Raw genomic sequence first — 19,193 nt, 5'->3', positions numbered from 1 at the left:
TAGGAAGATTTTGATATAGTGTTCCCACGAACCCTTCTTCAGGACCCCAAATAAGCAGAGCACTGGGTCTAGTGACATGGGAATAAAAATCAAAGATGCCAACAAGGATACTACCTCTTGCCAAAAGGCTAGGACCATCGGGCAGCTCCACATCATGTGTATAAAGACTGCTTCGGGTGCGTGGCAATACAAACACTTCGGGGATGTGGAGTGTCCCATCCGAAACAACCTCAGTGGTGTTAGGTAGGCTTAGTGAATTATATATGGTTGAATTAGTTTGTTGTTGATTGAGTGGGAGACTCTGGTTGGTGACTCCACTACAGAGGTGTATCTAGGCTTTCCAGCACCCGGGGCAAGAATTCAGTTTGGCGCCCCCCCATGTGACCAATTATTATGCGATTTGTGTGGGTGGGATATTATAGGCAGTTCTGCGGGGAATACATCACTGGGGGGTTATACACAGTTCTGGGGCTATATAGCACTGTGGTGGGGGGGATATTATAGGCAGTTCTGCGGGGTGTTCAGCACTGGAGGGTTATAGGCAGTTCTGGGGGTATATAGCACTGCGGTGGGGGATATTATAGGCAGTTCTGGGGGTATATAGCACTGTGGTGGGGGGATGTTATAGGCAGTTCTGAGGGGTATACATCACTGGAGGGTTATAGGCAGTTCTAGGGGTATATAGCACTGTGGTGGGGGGATATTATAGGCAGTTCTACAGGGTATACAGCACTGTGGGTGACAGGACATACAGCTCGGCGGCTCATTCCTTCCTCTGTGCGTTGAGCCTAGAATGTATGGGCTCCTTCCAGGTAATCGGCGTGACCAGTTTCATGACAAATTAAGTCATACCTGGACGGAGCCCATACATTCTATCATCTACCATCATCTGTGGGACTGGCAGGGCAGGGCAGTGCACGGTGCGTGCTAGCTCCGCCCACAGACAAACTTAACCCCTACATAGCGGTGAAGGCTGCATTCAGGTGTGTATCTAAGAGTCTGCAGGTGTCGGCATGAGCGTTGCCTGCGGGCCCCTGAACTCGGCCGCAGCATACATCACCGTCCTTGCTGAAAGGTGCAGCGCCCCCCCCCTGACACTGCGCCCGGGGCACGTGCACCCCCAGCCCCCCCCCCTAGTTACGCCCCTGCTCCACTATATCATCTGCATATAGGCCAATGGTGTCCGTCCGATCAGCTATAGTAATTCCGTTAATTGCTGGAGTGGAGCATTTTTACACCCTTTCAATTGAGGCGCTGGCGATAATGCTCGCAGGAGTGAGCAGGGAGTGGACCCACTGGTCCACAGCACACAGAAAACCTAGAGGGGCTTGACTACAGAACCACACCTGTTTTTACCCAGAGCCTCTGATGGTAAGGGTGTTGTGCTGCAGATGTGAGATGTGAGATCGGATGCCACTCAGGAAGACTGATGCTATGACAGCCGGCCCCAGGGGTGCAGACACTGACAGTCTTGGATGGTAGATGCACCCTGGAACAGCAGGCTTGGCCGGTAAGGATGGTAGCAATAGCTGATTCGGCAGGTATGGTTGGTATGGATTTTTGCATCAGTGGATACAGCAGATACAGCTGATACGTATAGTTACAGCAGCGGATACAGCAGAATGAGGTGATATGGATTGTTGTAATCAGTATCAGCTGCAAAAATTCCCAAATATGCGCCATAAATAATATAAATCAAGAGGGCAACAAGCCACTGGAAAACTCAAACAATAATATATCTGATAGAAAGATATTGTTGAAACTCTAAGTATGAAACTATATATAAACTTTATTAAACAATTAAAAAAAGCTAAAAAAGTGATATAACCATACATATGGAGGTACAGGTGTGGTACACAAGAGATGAAACACATGACATGGATACAAAAATATATATCCTGGTAAGTGGTAAGCAAACGGCCTCTAAGAGTTGGTCAATACATGTTAAATATAATAACAGTGCTGTTACTTATTGAAATGATCCTAATATGGCCACCAAAGCTCAATGGATCTCTTGTTTCTTAAGGAAGAGTAAAACAGCCAGTAATACCTAATATCAAAAAGTTTCATGCTTACCCATGGTGTTCCCTGTACTGGTCAGTAAGTCACTGACCCCAACGCGCATTTCGCATAGGGCTTCCTCGAGGAAGCCTCGCCCCCTGAAGATAATTATATATAGACTGCCCAGCAATTGGAAGTGGTATCCCCCCTTTTTTGAAACCTGTTAAATATGTTAAGTAACTTCTATATATATGTTAGGGCCAGGTGGACGGGCAGACCCAGGAGGTGGATCCACTGGGCCGAACACCTCACTGAAGGCAAGGGGTCCGGTAGCTGGAGCACTACAGGTAGCAGGACAGTCCGTTCTAAGGAGTGGAGTGTAGAAGTCCCTGGGACCACGGAGTCACCGAAGGTAGTCCGGGTGACGGAGCTCAGGTTCGGAGGCCGAGATGTTGTCAGGCAGAGTCCGGAACCGACGGAGCGAGAAGACGGGTCACCACAGGGATCAGAGATGGTATGGACTGACGGGATGGCGGACAGCCACCGTTCGGGGTTCGGGAATCGTCAGGACCGGATGGCGAGGCAGGAGCGGCTCTAGAAGAGAGATAGGTGAGTATACCGCAAGACACAAGGAGACCTGACTCCTAGCTAGCAAAACACGAAGAACAGGCCCCGCCCACTTGGAAAGGATCCCCCTATATACCCAGTACCTGATCCTTCAATATCCTGTTGGAGGACACTGGCCCTTTAAGAGAGGGTCAATGACCGCGCGCACGCCCTAATGCACATGCGCGAGGCCCGGGTGCCAGAAGCCAGAGGAGGGAGCGGTGAGCAGGAAGCAGGAGAGCCGGGCTGGGGCCGAGTTGCCGACGGGCGCCGGGAGCGGGGACCGGGCTGCCCGGGGACCGCAGGCGATGGGGCAGGAAGGCTGTGGAGTGGGGGACCGGGAAGCCTGGCACGGGAGCGGCGAGGCGCGACCTGAGAGCGGGGAAGCGTGGCAGGGGAGCCGGTAAGCAAGGCAGGGGAGCCGGGGAGCCTAGCAGGGGACCCGGGGAGCGTGACAGTACCCCCTCCCCCACGCCACCCTCCCCGCAACCGGGACAGGAAGGCACGTATCAGGGGAGTACCCACATTCTCCCGGGGTTCCCAGGACCTATCCTCAGGACCATACCCTGCGCAGGCCACCAGGAAGAACTGTCGGCCCCGTACGGTTTTCATGGCCACGATATCCCTTACCGCATAGATGTCATCATCAGCAATAGGAGGAGGAGCAGAACTGGCAGCAGCAGAGAAGGGACCAAGGACAACCGGCTTGAGCAGGGAGACGTGGAAGGAGTTGGGTATCCTCATCGTGGCCGGGAGCTGCAGCTTGTAGGAGACCTCATTTATCTTGCTGAGGACTTTAAACGGCCCGATGTAGCGAGGACCCAGCTTGTATGATGGTAACTTCAATCAGACATATTTGGAAGCAAGCCAGACCAGATCTCCTGGAGAGAAACACGGAGGATCCAGACGCCTCTTGTCTGCGTGTCTCTTCATCCGCAGGGAAGCACGTCCAAGGGACGCCTTGACAGAGTCCCAAATTGTTGCAAAGTCACGGACTACAGCATCAGCAGCAGGGACATCCGAGGAAGAGGATACAGGTAATGGGACGGAAGGCTGAAGTCCGTAAATGACATGGAAGGGAGAGCTGGAGGAGGACTCACTGACGTGGTGGTTATGGGAGAATTCAGCCCAAGGAAGAAGCGTGGACCAGTCGTCGTGATGGGCGTTGACGTAGTGACGTAAGAAGGAGGTCAAAATCTGATTGACTCGTTCCACTTGGCCATTCGACTGAGGATGGTAGGCTAAAGAAAAGTCCAGAGTCACTCCCAGATGTTTGCAGAGAGCCCTCCAGAAGCGGGAGGTAAACTGAGTTCCTCTGTCGGACACAATGTGTGATGGAAAGCCATGCAACCGGAAGATGTGCTGTATGTAGGCGTCAGCGAGTTCCTGGGCAGAGGGCAGTCCAGCCATAGGGACGAAATGAGCCATTTTGGAGAACCAGTCCACCACGACCCATATGACTGTATGTCCGGAGGACAGGGGCAAGTCCGTAATAAAGTCCATTGCTATGTGTTGCCATGGAACGGAGGGTATAGGCAGAGGCAGAAGACGGCAATATGGCAGGTGTTTGGGCGTCTTGTTCCTGGCACAAGAGGAGCAGGCTGAGACAAAAGAAGCGACGTCCGTGCGAAGGGATGGCCACCAGTAGTGACGTACAATTGTACTCCATGTTTTCTTCTGCCCAGCATGGCCGGCTATTTTCGAGGCATGGCCCCAGTGCAACACTTTTTGCCTATCAGTCTCAGAGACATAGGTCTTCCCGGGCGGTATCTGGGCCAGAGTGACAGGGGCCACCGGAATGATTTTACTAGGGCAGATGATGGGCTGGGATGTCTCCTCCTCCTGCTCCATGGGCATGAATGACCTGGACAAGGCATCTGCTCGTACATTCTTGTCCGCGGGCCGAAAATGGAGCTGAAAATCGAACCTGGCAAAGAACAAGGACCACCTGGCTTGCCGTGGGTTCAGTCGCTGAGCGGACCGCAGGTATTCCAGGTTCTTGTGGTCCGTGTAAATGATCACGGGATACACTGCTCCCTCCAGAAGGTAGCGCCACTCCTCCAGAGCCAGTTTGACTGCTAATAGCTCTCGGTCACCGATGGTGTAGTTGCGTTCAGGCGCTGAGAAGCTCTTGGAGTAGAAACCGCAAGTAACCATCTTCCCGGTGGAGGACTTCTGCATGAGCACTGCTCCGGCTCCCGAGGAGGAGGCATCCACCTCCAAGGTGAACTGTCGGTTTAACTCAGGACGGTGGAGCACAGGGGAAGAAGCAAATGCCTGTTTCAGGGAGCCAAACGCGGCGTCGGCCGCAGGTGACCAGTCCTTTGGATTAGCCCCCTTCTTGGTCAAGGCGGAGAGAGGTGCAGTCAGAGCAGAGAAGTGAGGGATGAACTGACGGTAATAGTTTGCGAATCCCAGAAAGCGTTGGATTGCCTTTAGTCCGGAAGGAGGGGGCCAGTTGAGAATGGAAGAGACCTTCTCCGGGTCCATCTGCAGACCGGTATCGGAGATTACGTAACCCAGGAAGGGAAGAGAAGACTGCTCGAAGACACACTTCTCGTACTTGGCGTACAGACGATTCTCCCTCAGTCTTTGTAGTACCAGCTGCACGTTCTCTCTGTGGGTCTGGAGGTCCGGAGAAAAGACCAGGATATCATCAAGATACACCACCACACAGACGTAGAGAAGGTCCCGGAATACGTCGTTCACCAATTCTTGAAAGACTGCTGGTGCGTTACACAGGCCGAAGGGCATCACACAGTATTCATAGTGCCCATCGCGAGTATTGAATGCGGTCTTCCATTCGTCCCCAGAGCGGATGCGGACCAGGTTGTAGGCACCCCGAAGATCCAACTTGGTAAACACACGAGCTCCTCTAAGCCGATCAAACAATTCCGGGATGAGCGGCAGGGGGTATTTATTTTTCACGGTGATTTGGTTCAATCCCCGGTAGTCAAAGCATGGGCGAAGGTCGCCCTCTTTCTTCTTAACGAAGAAGAAGCCTGCTCCAGCAGGAGAGGAGGATCTCCGAATGAATCCCCTTGCCAGGTTCTCTGTGATGTAGGTAGACATGGCCCTTGTTTCAGCAGGAGACAGCGGATATATCCGTCCTCGAGGTGGTGTAGTTCCCGGGAGTAGGTCGATGGCACAGTCGTAAGGACGATGTGGCGGCAGTACCTCTGACTCCTTTTTATCAAAGACGTCCGCGAAGGACCAATAGGCTGAGGGCAGTCCCAGTAGGGACTTCGGAGCCGGAGGTCGTCGGATGGGCTGTATGGTCTTCAGACAGTTCTCGTGGCAAGAGGAGCCCCATCGGGTGATTTCACCAGTACCCCAGCTGACTGACGGGTCGTGTGTCCGTAACCAGGGGAGTCCCAGCAGGATTTGATGAGACATGTGTGGGAGGACGTAGAGAGCGATGTTCTCTGTGTGCAGGGCACCGATACGTAGTTCCACCGGCTTGGTGATCCACGAGATGGTGTCAGAGAGGGGTCTCCCATCTACAGAGGCAATCACGAGGGGTTTGTCGAGTGGAGTAACAGGCACCTGGTACTTGTCCACCGTGGCCTGCTGGATGAAATTGCCTGCTGCCCCGGAATCGAGGTACGCCTCGGCCGTGAACCGCGTCTCTCCCGTTGTCACTTGAACAGTCCACGTAACCGGGTCTGAGAGAGTCCCAGCACCTAGGGTGGCCTCTCCTACCAACCCTAGGCTTTGGAGTTTCCCGGCCTCTCTGGACAGGAGCGTAGAAGGTGTGTGCCCTCTCCACAGTAAAAGCAGAGGCCCTTGGCGAGCCGTTCTGCTCGGCGTTGTTCGGACTGCCGCAAACGGTCGATCTGCATGGGCTCGTGGACAGAGACACCAGATGACGCTGACGGAAGTACGGCGGGCTTCTGCGGAGGAGAGGAATGCCGTATCGGACGTCTCTCACGGGACACCTCTTTGGATCGTTCCTGGAATCTGAGGTCCACTCGAGTGGCTAGTGCGATCAGGGCATCCAGAGTAGAAGGAACATCGCGGCCTGCCAGCTCGTCCTTAATACGACTGGAGAGTCCTTCCCAGAAGGCGGCGGTGAGGGCTTCATTGTTCCAGCCCAATTCTGAGGCCAAAGTGCGTAAGTGGATGGCATACTGCCCCACCGTCATGGTCCCCTGACGTAGCCTGAGGAGTGATGAGGCGGATGCGGCGGCACGGCCGGGTTCGTCGAAGGTGGTTCTAAACGCCTGCAGGAAGTCCTGGATGTTAGTGGTTACAGGGTCCTCCTTTTCCCACAAGGGGTGTATCCAGGCCAGTGCCTTACCCTCTAGATGGGACATCACAAACGCCACCTTAGCTTGGTCGGAGGCAAACAGGTGCGGAAGCAGCTTGAAATGGAGGGAGCACTGGTTTAAGAATCCTCTGCAGGTCTTGGGATCTCCGGCATATCGGGGTGGAGAGGCCAAGCGGAGTTTAGAAGCTTCCGAGGTAGCCGCCACGGGAACCGTGGCCGTGGACTGTGCAGTGGTAACCTGAGATGCCAGGGACGTGGCAGATGCTTGCAGCGTGTGCAGGCGGGTATCCACCGAGGTCATGAAGGCCAGCATGCGGGACTGAGTCTCGCGCTGACGTCCGAGTTCCTGCTGCAGGGTGCTCAGCTGGGCCGCTAGTGCTTCGGCGGGATCCATGGCCTGTTCTTACTGTTAGGGCCAGGTGGACGGGCAGACCCAGGAGGTGGATCCACTGGGCCGAACACCTCACTGAAGGCAAGGGGTCCGGTAGCCGGAGCACTACAGGTAGCAGGACAGTCCGTTCTAAGGAGTGGAGTGTAGAAGTCCCTGGGACCACGGAGTCACCGAAGGTAGTCCGGGTGACGGAGCTCAGGTTCGGAGGCCGAGATGTTGTCAGGCAGAGTCCGGAACCGACGGAGCGAGAAGACGGGTCACCACAGGGATCAGAGATGGTATGGACTGACGGGATGGCGGACAGCCACCGTTCGGGGTTCGGGAATCGTCAGGACCGGATGGCGAGGCAGGAGCGGCTCTAGAAGAGAGATAGGTGAGTATACCGCAAGACACAAGGAGACCTGACTCCTAGCTAGCAAAACACGAAGAACAGGCCCCGCCCACTTGGAAAGGATCCCCCTATATACCCAGTACCTGATCCTTCAATATCCTGTTGGAGGACACTGGCCCTTTAAGAGAGGGTCAATGACCGCGCGCGCGCCCTAATGCGCATGCGCGAGGCCCGGGTGCCAGAAGCCAGAGGAGGGAGCGGTGAGCAGGAAGCAGGAGAGCCGGGCTGGGGCCGAGTTGCCGACGGGCGCCGGGAGCGGGGACCGGGCTGCCCGGGGACCGCAGGCGATGGGGCAGGAAGGCTGTGGAGCGGAGGACCGGGAAGCCTGGCACGGGAGCGGCGAGGCGCGACCTGAGAGCGGGGAAGCGTGGCAGGGGAGCCGGTAAGCAAGGCAGGGGAGCCGGGGAGCCTAGCAGGGGACCCGGGGAGCGTGACAATATATTGGTGTTGTGAGAATAACCCAATGTATCAGTGATAATCTGGTCACCTTTTGACCTCTCCTATTGTTAACAGCTTTCTTATGTAGGCATATACATAGTACATATTATTATATATGTGATTGACTATAACTTTTTTTCCCTATTAATCGTTACTGCCTCCTGACCTATTTAAGTACCTTGCAGTCTTTTTTTAATCAATTTATGTGTGTCTTTTTTTTGGGCTATACCTTTTAAGCTATTTATTAAAAGTTAATTTTTAACAAGGTTTTTTGGTTCTTTGAGGTTTGAACTGTTCTATATATACCCTGTGGTAATCTTGCTGTGGCCTTTATTTTCGTGTTTAGACCTGACAACTGGCAATGTAAGGAACATATTGCTCAGGCACCTCCCCTAAGGGAAAGATGCTTTAAATACCTGATGCCTCTCGGCAATAGGTTAGGGCGTTAAGAAGTGAAAAGGAAAAATTACTGCTGTCTATTTTTGGGACAAAGCAAGACCATAATGCAACAGGAATTACCTATTACTGTGAGCTTTCCCGTAATACACTGAACTGAACAAATTTATAAAATCACCAGCAGATAGCGCTGTGACCCAAAACAAATCACTATAATAAAGCAGATAACGTGCAACTAATATTCATTTTCTGCTATTTTGATTCCTAATGACAAGTTCTTTCTTTTGTAGATGATGTCAAACACCCTCAATGGGGTCCTGGCCAAAGAATTCCCCAGTGAATTCAACATCAATACTCAGGCAGCTTGGAACAAATTCATGTCTGTGGTGTCCTCTGTCCTGGAGTCCAAGAACAGATAAACTGGACCTCAATGGGATGACTGTTTTTAAGCATGTTTTAACCAGTTCAATAAAAATTATTGCATTATTCACAGATGTCTGTGTTATTAATACTTTTGTAAACAATTACTTATACTATGTTTTTCCAAAAATAAGACACTGTCTTATATTTTTTTTGCCCCCCCCCCCAAAAAAGCACTAGGGCTTATTTTTGGAGGAGGTCTTATTCTTGGAGAAACACGGTTGGGGTAAGTTTACCGCCCAAAAAAACAGACCCCCACTTCCCAGGAGACTCATACTTACCAGACCTGGACATCTGCTTGGCTCCCAGGTCCTCCTGTGATCTCCGGTGGGTGCTGCACGCCGTCCTCCCCTGCTGCTGGCTAACACGCTTACACACAGCAGATCGCACGCACACACTCACACTCACACACATACACAGCAGATCACAGATCGCACACACACACACACGCGCGCACACACATCACATCCAGTGTTTCCAACCATAGGGAATGATGGGAGGAAGTCACGTGTGTCCGCAGGTCCTGTTGCGGCAGGTCCTTGCGCTCCACCGCACAGACTCTCAGGATTCTGCCGGTGAGAAGAGATCGGTGTCACTGGATGTGGTGAGTATGAGTGCGAGCTGATGTGTGTGTGATGCGATGTTTGTGTGTGCGATCTCATTATGTGTGCGTGTAGCGCCCCTGAAGCCATCCAGGGATATACATAGTACATATTATTATATATGTGATTGACTATAACTATTTTTCTCTATTAATCGTTACTGCCTCCTGACCTATTTAAGTACCTTGCAGCCTTTTTTTAATCAATTTATGTGTGTCTTTTTTTGGGCTATACCTTTTAAGCTAATTTAGTAAAAGTTAATTTTAACAAGGTTTTTTGGTTCTTTGAGGTCTGAATTGTTCTATATATACCCTGTGATAATCTTTCTGCGGCTTTGGTTTTCACGTTTAGCCCTGACTACAGGCAATGTAAGGAATATAACCCCAACAATCCCCCATACAATGGTACCCAGCTAGGGTCGGACCAATGAATGGCTGCCTAGAGGTGGAGCCAGTTCAGTCCACTAGTTGACCAGGTGGGAGGGGTGGACTGTGGTGGAAGGGGAAAGAGACAGTAATGGAGTAGGGTTAAGACTGTGAAGGTGTGGAGACGGACTGTCCTGTAGTGAGCAGTAACCTGGTACCCAGGAGAGTAGTTGCCGGTGGAGTACTCCCAGAACTATACACCGACGGGGTACAGGACCCTAGGACAAGCAGAAGCTCCAGGCAGGCTTGTTAACACCTGCACAGCAAGGGGACCATCAAGGACCTTGCTGACCCTAAGAATCTGAAGACTCAGTAGCAAAGGGAGAACAGGGGACAGGACCAGAGACTCCAACCTCACAAGGTTCATGCTACCGTCAGGCAGACAGCAGTGGAACAATACCACCTGATGGGGACCCCCAGTTGCTCTATGCCACGAGGACCCACTAACCAGAGACAGGTGCAGAGGAGGAAGGCACCAGATTACTACCTGGCACTGGGCAGAAGGGAACCTGGAGGTGAAACCAGCTGGCCTCGGGTACCCAGTTACCATCACCAGACAGTGAGTAAAACCAGTTACACTGAACTTTTGTGTGGACTCCCTTCTTCCAGCATCTGTCACAACACCTACCCTCTGTGGCCCGGAGTGCGGAGCGCCTACCATCCAGGCTGCCATTAACACCAGCCCCAGCAGTGGACATTGTGCAGTGGCGGCTTCATACACATAGCCGCGACACCGCAAGTGGCGTCCCATGTGAACATTATAATCCCCTGTAAATATACCCCCTTTACAAAAAGGGCCCAGGGCACGGAACCGGGCAACGGCCACCACCATGACACCCTCCAGACGTACACCGCACGGGACCGAGTACCCCATATCCCTGGGCGACACATGTGATCTGATTGTGCGTGCGATCTAATGTTTGTGTGTGCGATCTAATGTTTGTGTGTGCGATCTGATGTTTGTGTGTGAGATTGGATGTTTGTGTGTGAGATCGGATGTTTGTGTGTGAGATCTTATTGGGTGTGTGTGAGATCTTATTGGGTGTGTGTGAGAGCTGATGTGTGGGGGGGTGCGATCACTGCAGGTCCTGCCGCTCAGGGTCAGGTGAGTGTGATTACGGGTGCCCGCTGTGTATAATGAAGTGTCCTGCAGTATCTGTAACTTTTTTTTAGCTGCATGGACACTTCATTATTGAACTGCAACTAGGGCTTATTTTGGAAGAGGGCTTATATTTAAGCCTTGCTCCAAAAATGCTGAAAATCCCTGCTAGAGCTTAGTTTTGGGGGAGGGCTCATTTTTGGAAAAGACGGTATCAATTTTCATATATCACATTTACTGGATCCCATTTAAGCTAAATTCCCATGTTAAGTACTCACCCGTTAGGACAGATCCAGCAGCAATATGCTGGCAAAAATGTTGCGTGAACACATCTTTTTTGTACATTTTGAAAAAAATTATTTTTGCTGGATCGGTTTTTTTAACATGGAGTTCTATGGAAAAAGGATACGGTAACTGATTGCTATAGATTTTCCAGTCTTTAGTCTCCTAAGTAATGATGGGTGGACCTAGACTGTAAAAGTCCGGATCCGTGAGAGTTCAAAAGAACCCGAGCACTGACCCCGGGCCCTGTGTTCTCAGGGAACTCCGGATGACGATCCGGTTCTGGCCACCCAGGTAATAAAAAAGAAAAAAAGAAAAGCTAAAGAAAATAAGAATAAAGCAAGCGCTTCATACTTAACGGTCTCCACGCAGCTGTACATTGCTTCCGGGGCTGCTCACTCTACTTCCAGGACCGCTTATTATCTTCATACAAATGCACTGCTTCTCCCGCCCACCAGCAGTCCCCGTGTCTCTGATTGGTTGCAGTCAGGCAGCACCTCATCCTGTGTGACTAACTACAACCAATCAGAGGCACTGTGTGTGTGCACCTCTATTGGTGTAAAAATAAATAAGAAAATTGGCATAAGGTCCCCCCATATTATGATACCCAGCACAGATAAAGCATACGGCTATAGGTTGCAGCCCCCAGCCGTACGTGTTATCTTACCTGTGGATCAAAATAAGAAGAACCACATGGAACTTTTTTTTTTTTTAATTATTTAAATGAATAATTTAAAAAAACGGCGTGTCATACAATGTGAAAGGTTTAAACTCCCCAGCAAAACGTTACCTGACTTGGAAGGAGATTTAGGGGTACTTTGCATGCTGCGACATCGCTACTGCGATATCGTCGGGGTCAAATCGAAAGTGATGCACATCCGGCGCCAGTAACGATGTCGCAACGTGTAAAGCCTAGATGCGCCGATAAACAATCGCAAAAGCGTCGAAAATTGGTGATCTGTGTAGCGTTGGTCATTTTCATAATGTCGCACCAATAGGAGATACGATGTTGTTCCTCATTCCTGCGGCAGCGCACATCGCTGTGTGTTAAGCCGCAGGAGCGAGGAACATCTCCTACCTGTCTCCACCAGCTATGCGGAAGGAAGGAGGTGGGCGGGATATTTACGTCCCGCTCATCTCCGCCCCTCCGCTTCTATTGGCCGCCTGCCGTGTGATGTCGCTGTGACGCCGCACGACCTGCCCCCTTAGGAAGTAGGCGGGTCGCCGGCCAGAGCGACGTCGCAGAGCAGGTAAGTGCGTGTGAAGCTGCCGTAGTGATAATGTTCGCTACGGCAGCTATCACCACATATCGCATGTGTGACGGGGGCGGGGACTATCGCGCTCGGCATCGCTAGCTGATGCTAGTGATGTCGCAGCGTGCAATGTACACCTTAATCCTCTAATGCAGATATTATCTGCATTCAAGAATCAAAATTTGCCAGGATGATTCACCCAAATTTCTCCCACAAGGACTATTCAAATATCTACTCAGCCTTGAAGGACAAAAAAAAAAGCAGGAGTCATCACTATAATAAAAAATTCCCTAAACTTTAAATTCCTTTCAGAAGTCAAGGATGACAAAGGCAGATATCATATCCTAACATGCCTGATAAACAACAACCCGTGTACTTTAAAGCCACGTCTCACTAAGCAACATCGCTGCAGAGGCACGACTTTTGTGACGTAACAGCGATGTTGCTAGTGATGTCGCTGTGTGTGACATCCAGCAACAACCTGGCCCCTGCTGTGAGGTCATTGGTTGTTGCTGAATGTCCTGGGCCATTTTTTAGTTGTTGCTGTCCCGCTGTGAAGCGCACATCGCTGTGTGTGACAGCGACAGAGCAACAACTGAATGTGCAGGCAGCAGGAGCCGGCTTCTGCGGACGCTGGTAACCATGGTAAACATCAGGTAACTAAGAAGCCCTTTCCTTGGTTACCCGATATTTACCTTCGTTACCAGCGTCCGCCGCTCTCAGCTGTCAGTGCCGCCTCCCTGCTCCCTGCACATGTAGCCGGAGTACACATCAGGGGGTAATTAACCCGATGTGTACTCTGGCTAGGAGAGCAGGGAGCCAGCGCTAAGCGGTGTGCGCTGGTAACCAAGGTAAATATCGGGTTGGTTACCTGATATTTACCTTAGTTACCAAGCGCAGCATCGCTTCCACGCGTCGCTGCTGGCTGGGGGCTGGTCACTGGTTGTTGGTGAGATCTGCCTGTGTGACAGCTCACCAGCAATCCGTGTAGCGACGCTCCAGCAATCCCTGCCAGGTCAGGTTGCTGGTGGGATCGCTGGAGCGTCGCTTAGTGTGACGGTACCTTTAGTTAACCTCCACTCCCCAAATAGCGCACAAATAGGATTTCTAGATCGGGTGATAGATAAAACACAAGAGGTTAGAGTGGGGGACCTGATAATTGTGGGTGATTTCAATGTGGTTCCAGATAATAACATAGATTCAACGGCACCTAATCGACTCAAAAAACAATCTCTTAAGCAATGGATAATTCGTCAGGAAATGCTCGACGTATTTAGGTGCCTTAACACATCCTCCAGGGAATATACTTTTTACTCAGACTCCCATAATTCTTTTTCACGCATAGATCTTATATTAAGTAATTCCCTCTCTATCACCAAATTCAGGAAAATAGAAATAAACCCTAGAATATTTTCGGACCATTCCTCTGTCCTGTGTGAAGTGACCCTGGGACCCTCTCCTCAAAATAATTTTCTATGGAAATGTAACCCCTTTTTGATTAACTCGCCAACTTATAAACCCCAAATTGAAAAACTAATAAAACTATATTTTTAAGAAAATATAACCGATGAAATCTGTCCAACAACAATCTGGAACGCTCATAAGGCAGTAATGAGGGGTAATTTCATCCAAATGGGGGCTATCCAAAAAGGAACACAAAGAGAAAATATATATAATCTACAGACAGAAATAAGTAAAAAAGAAAGTAAGTTACAAGGATCCCATATTAATTCCCCTCCCATTCATAAAGAAATTTTAGATCTTAGGATAGAACTGAAAAAAGTATTATTTAAAGAGTAGGAACGTTTTAATTTTACCATGAATTCAAACTACTACTTATCTGTAAATAAACCCTCCAAACTTATGGCCCAAAAACTGGTACAACTTAGAGTAAAAAGAAGAATTCATCAGATAAAAAAAATCAGACGGTCCAATAATAACCCATCCCAAAGAAATTTCAGAAGAATTTGGCAAATTTTACGCTAAATTATATAATCTAAATAAAGACTCTCATACTCCCCAGCCAAGTGAACTTTTGATTAAAAATTTCCTTGATAAAATTAAACTTCCCCGAGTCTCCCAAACTCATCTTGATAACCTCAATGCCCCTTTCACAGTAGAAGAGATTAACAAAATAATAAGCGGTCTTAAAAACAAAAAATCTCCAGGGCCAGATGGGTTCACTAATGAATATTACAATTTATATTCCCATATTCTGTCACCCCTCTTGACCAAGGTTTTCAACAAAGTAGCAAAATGGGCAAATTTCCCGACGAAATGCTTGAAGCAACGATTTCTGTCTTGCCAAAGCCCAAAGGAGATTTGGACTCTGTAAATAATTACAGACCAATCTCGCTTATAAATTTGGACGTTAAAATATACGCGAAATTGATTGCCGAAAGATTAAAAACTATTTTGCCGGGAATAGTAAACAACGACCAGGTGGGATTTATAGAAGGAAGGCAAGCACCAGATGGTACAAGAAAAATCTTAAATTTGATTTCTCGTATAAATGAAAAAAAGATACCATCCCTGATTATATCTCTTGATGCAGAAAAAGCCTTCGACAGAATCAATTGGATATATCTAAAATTAACCCTTCTTAAATTCGGCTTCAACCAACAAATTATTGATACCATCCTGGCCCTATACTCCAACCCCACCGCAAAAATTTACTCTAATAACCATCTTTCCAGTCCCTTCAAAATATCAAATGGAACCCGTCAGGGATGTCCCTTATCCCCTTTACTATTTATACCAGCTATTGAACCCCTGGTAGAATATATCAGATCTAACCCAGCAATAAAAGGAATTCAAACCAGAGCTCGACATCACAAATTAGGTTTATTCGCTGATGACATAATTCTCACTCTTTTCGACCCGATAAACTCCTTAATGGAACTACGAAACACATTGGAATTATTCACCAAAATTTCATACTATAAACTAAATGCTGAATACAAAATCTGAAATCCTTCCCTTTTTTCTAATCAATTGGGTCATTAGCGACATAAAAAATCAATCATCATTTAAATGGGTAGAGGGGTCCTTGAACTACTTGGGTATTAAAATTACAAATAATTTCCAATCTCTGATAGACATAAACATGAAATATTTAACTGATAAAGTCCAAAAAGAAGCAACTAATTTACAAAAACATGAAATCACTTAACGCATTCAAAATGATGATTTTACCAAAGATATTATATTATTTTAGATGCATTCCCCTCTTAATCCCCCCCTATTACTTGAGTAGATTACAACCCATCTTGAAATGCTATGTCTGGAACTACAAGAGGCCGCGGATTGCTAGGCATGTTTTATTGAAACACAAAAAAAGGAGGTTACAGTCCAAATCCAAGAATCAAGGAACCATATATATTACACATATATATGTTCTATTGTTTTTCATTTTCGATTAATTTATTACATCACGATTTGAGATGTGGATCATGTCTACTACAATTGACTTTATTTTTCACATCATTCATGAAACTAATTGTATTGTGTCATGCTTCACTGCAATGCACCCTTTTCCCACCTATCAGGGGCGGTCCTGTGATATCATCAAATGTATTTAAACAGTGTTTGTCTCCATTATGTTAGATTTGATGTGTTCTTATGCCTGATGGTCCTGAGGAAGGGAGCTGAGACTCCAGAAACGCGTAGACCTGTGCAAAATAAAAGATCCATTAATCTGAATACCTGAGAAGTGATCATTGGCGCGGCTGATAAAAACCCGATTTTCTTCTATTGTTCTGTTATCTGCCGTTTGGGTTGCTGCTGCCGTGATCCCAGTTTTCCATGCCTATATAGTAGTTGTGACTTTCACAACTTAATTTGGTGAGTATTACTGCTCCCTGTCTTTACCCCCTGTGTTATTGGGGTAAAACCCTATTGCGCTTCTTTTCCACAGCTCTCTACTCGTGTGACGTCGCTGTGACGCCGCACGACCCGCCCCCTTAGGAAGGAGGCGGTTCGCCGGCCAGAGCGACGTCGCAGGGCAGGTAAGTGCATGTGAAGCTGCCAAAGCGATAATGTTCACTACGGCAGCTATCACAAAATATCGCATGTGCGACAGGGACGGGTACTATCGCGCTCGGCATCGCTACAATCAGCTTGCGATGTCGTAGTGTGCAAAGTACCCCTAAGAGTTCTGCCACAGAGGCATTTCGCCAATACCATTATTGAACTAGACCACTTTCTTGGCCTGTCTCCTAACCGAACAAGCTAGTGTAAGGATAGGAAGCAGTTTAGTAGTGTTCGGTTTATCAGTTTCTAAAAACTCCAACTAGCCAGACTCGTTCACGTGAGCCAAGTGGTTTTCAGAGTTACTGTAGATAGAGGAGTGTCTGATAACCATTCACTTATTGTTTTAATTTTCCCAGCTAAGTAGTAAAGAAAAATGTCGGGAAGTGACGTCCCACCTGTTAGGATCTCTGCAGAGTAGGTAGTTTAAGTTTAGCCTCATGCCTCCCATATAAATGAGGACATTAGTGAGTTGAAAGTTGAAAAGAAGGACTGGTACGGCAGGCTTGGCTAGTAAGGGAGGTAGCACTAGCTAATTCGGCAGGTACGGATTGTTGCTAAGTGGATAAGGCACATACAACTGGTAAATATAGTTGCAGCACTGGATACGGCAGATAAAGCTGATACAGATTGTTGCGGCAGTGGATACGGCAGCAGGTGTGAGCATATAGCACACAGCAGTACAGTAACAGTGGCGGCACTTGTGACCTGACAACTAGCAAGGTGAGGAACACATTGCCAAGGCACCTTCCTTAAGGGAAAGGCGCTTTAAATACCTGATGCCTCTCTCCCCATACTGTGGCCATAGATACTTCCCCCTCCCCATCCTCTCTCTCCCATGCTGTGTCCATAGATATTTCCCCCTCCCCATCCTCTCTCTCCCATGCTGTGTCCATAGATACTTCCCCCGCCCCATCCTCTCTCTCCCATGTTGTGTCCATAGATACTTTCCCCTTCCCATCCATTCTCTCCCATGCTCTCTCCCAATACTGTGTCACTAGATACTTCTTGCCTCAGCACATACTGTTCCTCTTCAGTGTCTTCATCTCCACTGGAGAACTTATTATCAGCACACTCCGTCGCCTCTGCGCTGCGGTGCTGAACAGTGACTGATCACCCTACAGATGTCGCTCAGACCCGGAAGTGCCGGCGGTCACTGGTTCCATTGTACTTGTGTCTAAAAGATACGATGACATTTGTTCAGTGGGACCCGGTGCGCTGCACTTCCTCAGAGTTTGGGCTATCATCTGGACAGCCGGGAATCAGAATAACTGACTCCCACTACATGGCGGGAAAACACAGCCACCGGGGAAACTCTGAGAGCGCAGCATCAGGCTGCCTGATGGCGCCCCCCTGTGCCTGGAGCACATGCCCCGCCAGCTCCCCCCGTAGATACGCCTCTGAATAATAATACAAATCGACAAATACTGACAAACATACTACGCAACAGCATTGTTACCTTCCTAGCATCTTACCAACTATGCTGGGAGCAGCCTGGTAACATTTTGCACAAGCTACAACAAATGATAAGAAGGCGTCTCATCAGAAGTGAAGAGGAAATAATGGCTGCTGTCCATTTTTGGGACAAAACAAGACCATAATGCAACAGGAATTGCCCATAATACATTACAAACTGAACAAATATATAAAATCACAGCAGATAGCGCTGTTACCAAAACAAAATCCCTATACTAAAGTAGATAACGCGCAAATAATATTCATTTGATGCTATTTTGATTCCTAATGACAATTTCTTTCTCTTGTAGATGATGTCAAACACCCTCAATGGGGTCCTGGCCAATCAATTCCCCCGTGAATTCAACACCAAGATTCTGGCAGCTTGGGACAAATTCTTGTCTACTGTGTCTTCTGTGCTGGAATCTAAGTACAAATAAACGGGATCTCACTGGGATGACGGGTTTTCAGCATGTCTATGTCTTAACCAGATCAATAAAAATGACTGAATTCTTCATGGTTGTCTGTGCTTCTTACTACTTTTGTAAACAATTATTTATATCAATATTCATATATCACATTTGCCAACTCTCCTGGAGCTGCCGAGTGTCCTGGGTACTGGATCCCATTTAGGCTGAAATCACACGTTCAGTGATCACCCGTTAGAACAGATCCAGCAGCAATACGCTGGCAAAAATGATTGTGTGAACGTACACAACTTTTTTGTCCATTTTGTCCATTTTGAAAAAAAATTATTTTGGCAGGATCCGGTTTTCTTAACATGGAACATTACGGAAAACGGATCCACGATTGGATGATATTTATCTTCCATTTGAAACAGATCCTATAAGCAAAAAATGGATCCTTTATAGCGTTTCGTACCAAACACAGACTTTACAAAAAAAAATAGACTTTTTATGCTTTATGTATGAACACCACTCACACGAGCATTAGTGTTCGGCCCAGTGCGAGCTGCTTGCAGTGTTCGAACGGCTCGCACTGGGGGTAACCGCATGATCAGATGTAGTGTGCACCCCCCCAAAAAAAAAAATGGAAAACCCAGAAGTGATCTGTTTATGGCTGTCTTCATGTGGGCGGAGACCCAAACTGCCCAATCAGTGACTTCCATTAAGGT

General features: G+C 48.5%; 1 protein-coding gene across 2 annotated transcripts in view; it reads left to right on the top strand.

Moving 5' to 3' along the window:
• The window catches only part of LOC142254252 (hemoglobin subunit alpha-3-like), a 34,102-nt gene extending 15,604 nt beyond the window's left edge, over nt 1-18,498 (top strand). The window contains exon 4 of one of the 2 annotated variants that reach the window (XM_075325264.1): nt 18,370-18,498. In XM_075325264.1, coding sequence (XP_075181379.1) covers nt 18,370-18,498 — 129 coding nt within the window. Of the gene's footprint in view, nt 1-8,783; nt 8,980-18,369 lie in introns of those variants that run through there. The other variant, XM_075325263.1, reaches the window with a different exon arrangement.
• Nucleotides 18,499-19,193: the final 695 nt, after the last annotated feature.

Source organism: Anomaloglossus baeobatrachus, chromosome 10 (genome assembly GCF_048569485.1).
Source record: "Anomaloglossus baeobatrachus isolate aAnoBae1 chromosome 10, aAnoBae1.hap1, whole genome shotgun sequence".
Classification (NCBI taxonomy): domain Eukaryota; kingdom Metazoa; phylum Chordata; class Amphibia; order Anura; family Aromobatidae; genus Anomaloglossus; species Anomaloglossus baeobatrachus.
Note: the sequence above shows the minus strand (reverse complement) of the source record. Positions and strands in the feature narration are given on the sequence as shown.